At 41.1% G+C, this 3,881-nt stretch overlaps 1 protein-coding gene across 1 annotated transcript in view; it reads left to right on the plus strand.

Annotated features, from left to right (window-relative positions):
- The first annotated feature begins 780 nt into the window (after positions 1-780).
- The window catches only part of NXT2 (nuclear transport factor 2-like export factor 2), a 5,161-nt gene continuing 2,060 nt past the window's right edge, over positions 781-3,881 (plus strand). Inside the window, exons 1-3 of the mRNA XM_006889951.1 lie at positions 781-849; positions 1,745-1,831; positions 3,315-3,459. Of these exons, the coding sequence (XP_006890013.1) occupies positions 835-849; positions 1,745-1,831; positions 3,315-3,459 (247 nt within the window). The 5' untranslated portion in view covers positions 781-834. The remainder of the gene's footprint in view (positions 850-1,744; positions 1,832-3,314; positions 3,460-3,881) is intronic.

Below are 3,881 nucleotides of genomic sequence, written 5' to 3' on the forward strand. Positions count from 1 at the left end.
TACGGAGCAAAAGCCCTAGCCGAGCTAGATAGGGAGTTGTACCGCTACTAACCGAAAGGCGGCGCTTCTCTTGAAGTTTAAATTCTCCCGTTGCTCCGCGAGAGAAAGCTAGGCTGTCTCCTTTGGTGGGATTTGTACAGCCTCGGAAACCCAAATGAGGGTTAGCTATGTGTCAATTTTTGACTCCACGGCAATCAATTTGGGGATTTTGAAGAGGTAGCGAAACGTGCCGGGTTTCTAATTGAATGGTCAGTGGTTCTGATCAACCAGTCACTCCGCGTGAAGTGCATAATCTCCTACCATAAGGATTTACAGCCTGGGAAACATACTATGAAGGGTCGGTACTGAGAGCAGCAATGGGCTGGTTTGGGGTACAGGTCAAGCCATTCTGTCATCATTTTCCTCATTGGTCCTCGAAAGGGTTTGGATCCATCTGTAGCAAATAAGACTCCTCTTTCTGGTGGTAGTTTTTTGCTTTGTCCCAGAACGCGAGAGGGAAGACTAAATGTGATCAGTTTAAAAAAGCATATCCTCCACCACCACCACCCTTAAAATGAAGTCGTATAAGTAGTTGTCAAACCAATTAATCAATGGAACGATTGGGAGTGGGACGTCGGAACTTAAGGAAGGTATTACTTAAGGTTGGCACGTCGGGGTGCTTTTTAAAACGGACCGAGCTACTTCCGGAACAGAATGGGCGGGTAGCGATTTCTGGGCGATTGGCGGGCTTTGCACTCTTCCTAAATATGTGATCCTTTCCGAAGCCGAGGGTCCCGAACACGCGAGCAAGTAGTGACGCCGCCACTGCCGACCCACAGTACTTTGGGCTCCCCGATGGACATGTCTGTGGTGAGTGGCCGTGCTATGACGGGGTACCGGGACGCGAGTGCTGGGGTGACTTAGGGGAGGGGCACCGGGCCGGCCGGCATCTGATCACGTGGGCAAGTAGCGAATCCTGGCCGGGCCCGCCGGGCTTCGGGGCGGGGCCCGCTCTCTGCAGCCCCCTCCCCTTACTCCTCCTGTCTTAAGTTGTTGATCTCTGGTCCCGGGAAGACCCCCTAGCGGTGATTAGCGAGAGGCGTGGGCGTAAAAGTCTGATCTTGGCTTTCGCATCTCCTCTCAATTACCTCTCTTTAACAAGCACTTTAGCTCACCTGAGAAAGAAATGAAACAGGTTGCTCTTAATTATAATTGATAGCTGGGCACAGTAAATGACTAGGGAAGAAGATACTTCAACCGTTTGCTTTAGAAAAACTAACTAGTGTTGTTTTTCTGAAGTTAGATGATTTCTGTAATGCCAAGTTTTTTCTAAGTAGGGTTACGTTTTTTTGAACGTTATTTTCCCCTTCCCTCTTTCGGCAACTTTTAGAGCAACTTCTTAATTGAAACAAGAATTCCAAATTTGTCTATCTACTTCGAGGGCGGATTTACCTTTATTTAAGGTTTAGGTAGCATCATTTCTATTCAGGTGACTATTTAGTAAAATTATGAACGTGTGAAGTACTTAACTTGCCACGCAAGGACCATAAATTTTTGTGTCAAGAGTGGGAAAAAAACATACAAAACTAATTTAATAGAAAATGATGACCTAAATATATATATAAAAACAGTGATATTTAAACGTTCAGAAACCTAAAGTTTAAAATGCCCTAGTTAACATGAAAGAATGTAGACTATGTGCACAAAGTGGTTGAAATGAGTTGCAGGACTGATAACCTACACTTCTGAATTTGTTTTCTCATAGGATTTTAAAACTTATGTAGATCAGGCATGTAGAGCTGCTGAGGAATTTGTCAATATTTACTATGAAACAATGGATAAAAGAAGACGGGTGAGTGTTATAAATTCTGCTACTCTATTTGGCCACTTATTCATTTGACTTGCATAAGCGCTAACTGCACTTACTCTTTAAACCCCTCTTGTTTTGGGAAGGTCTTAGGGAGAATGTTTTGCCCAGCTTTGCCTCTGTGGCCTTGAGCAAGTTGCTAACCTCGTTCTCTTTTTAGGGTGCTAAATAGGAATTAAGTACAGCACTTAACTTGGGGCCCAGCAGATACTTAAATACCCCCACCTTTTCTTATTTCCATCTAACAGATATAGTTAAAATATGACTAATGCCAGTGATGGGATCTTTCTTACAGGGAATGATTACTAATTTGCCTCTTTTAAATTAATATATTAATAGGTAATTTCTGATGAAAGCCCACAAATTCCGCTAGCTCACAGAATCCATATGACTTGGAACCTTTTTGTTTTCATTAGAGCAAGTTCTCCCTTCATAGACTCTAATAAATTTTATAATTTGTTTTTATAGTTAAAAAGTAATGTATCCTCTTGCCCCAGAGATAACTGTTGAATTTTACCTTATCAAAGGCCCTGCCTAAGCGAATATTCATTTTTCTTTTACACTGTATGTTTGAAGTTTGCTGATAGAATACTAATGAAAGGAACGGATTCTTCCTCATACTTTCAACATTGAAACCATTCAGATTTTCACTTGTATGAGAATCTGTACACTAGGAGTGTACAGGCTAGTTGACAGTTTCATTAATTCTCACAGTCTCCATTCTAGGAAAGAGAGACAGAGTAAAACTGATTTAGGGCTGTATGTGCTTGGAGATTACAGCCATGTAATTTATTTTAATAGAGAAGGCAAAACATTACAGTTCTTAACCGGTTTACCCTTTGCAGCTAAAATGAAAGAGGAAAAGTATTCAGTTGTCTAGCTCATTATCAGGGATCTCTGCTGGTCTGTGGGAAGGAGTTGCACTGTCAACCCAATGGCAGGTGGATTGAATCTGTTAGCTACTCTGGGAGAAAGCTGAGAAATCTCCTATATGGTTTACAGTTTCTGAAAACTTGCTAGAAGGTCATCTATGAGTCAATTCCAACTCAACTGCACATAACACTACCACTAAAGTTCATTAAAAGAAGGATAGTATTTAATTAAAGCTAAGATTATAAGGCATAAACCTTGTTCACCTTGTTTTTTAATGGAGCAAGACATGGGTAGAGATGATTGGGGACATAAGGACTGGGAGTGAAAATGAAGGTTATGGTTGTTTTTATATGCCATTGAATTGATTTTCAGCCCTTAGCTACCACTGTCCTGGAGAATTTTCTTGCCTGTAATCTTGAACCCCACTGTATAGGTTCACACCGTCAACTTTAGTTAGTAGCCTAGAGTTTAACCATTGAGCTACCAGGGCTGAACTATGAAAATGTTCCCATATTATCTGTAACTTTTCATCCATTTCACTAAAATACTTAGAAACAAAATTCCACCCTCCTTTTTATCTTTTTTTTTCTTTTAGGTTCTAACCAGACTGTATCTGGACAAGGCCAATTTAATATGGAATGGAAATATTATCTCTGGGCTGGAAGCTCTAGCTAATTTTTTTGACATGTTGCCTTCTAGTGAGTTCCAGATCAATATGTTAGATTGCCAACCAGTTCATGGTAAGATCAGAGACTTCCAAGGTATTTCTTATGGTCTTCATTTAGTAGACACTAAGTTTTTATACCCAAAGCGGTAAGCAACTCTTGTTGTTGTTATGTGTCGTCGAGTCGCTTGCAACTCATAGCGACCCTAGTAATGGAAATATGTTCTTATTTATAATAAATTACATATTATGCAAACTCAGCTATCTATTCAAAGCTTTTAGTTACCCTGTCAATGTATCTTATGTCACAGGGTGAGTAGGTGAATTACACAATTTTGGTTTCTTGTTGTTGTTGTTGTTGTTGTTGTTATGTGCCGTCGAGTCGCTTGCGACTCATAGCGACCCTCTGTACAACAGCCCTAAACTCTGCTCTGTCCTGTGCCAGTCGCACTGTCTCTGACACTCCCATCCCAATTATCCCAGTCACTGAATCAATCC

Source organism: Elephantulus edwardii, unplaced genomic scaffold (assembly GCF_000299155.1).
Source record: "Elephantulus edwardii isolate Elephantulus edwardi_28Jun2011 unplaced genomic scaffold, EleEdw1.0 scaffold00083, whole genome shotgun sequence".
In the NCBI taxonomy this organism is placed as follows: Eukaryota; Metazoa; Chordata; class Mammalia; order Macroscelidea; family Macroscelididae; genus Elephantulus; species Elephantulus edwardii.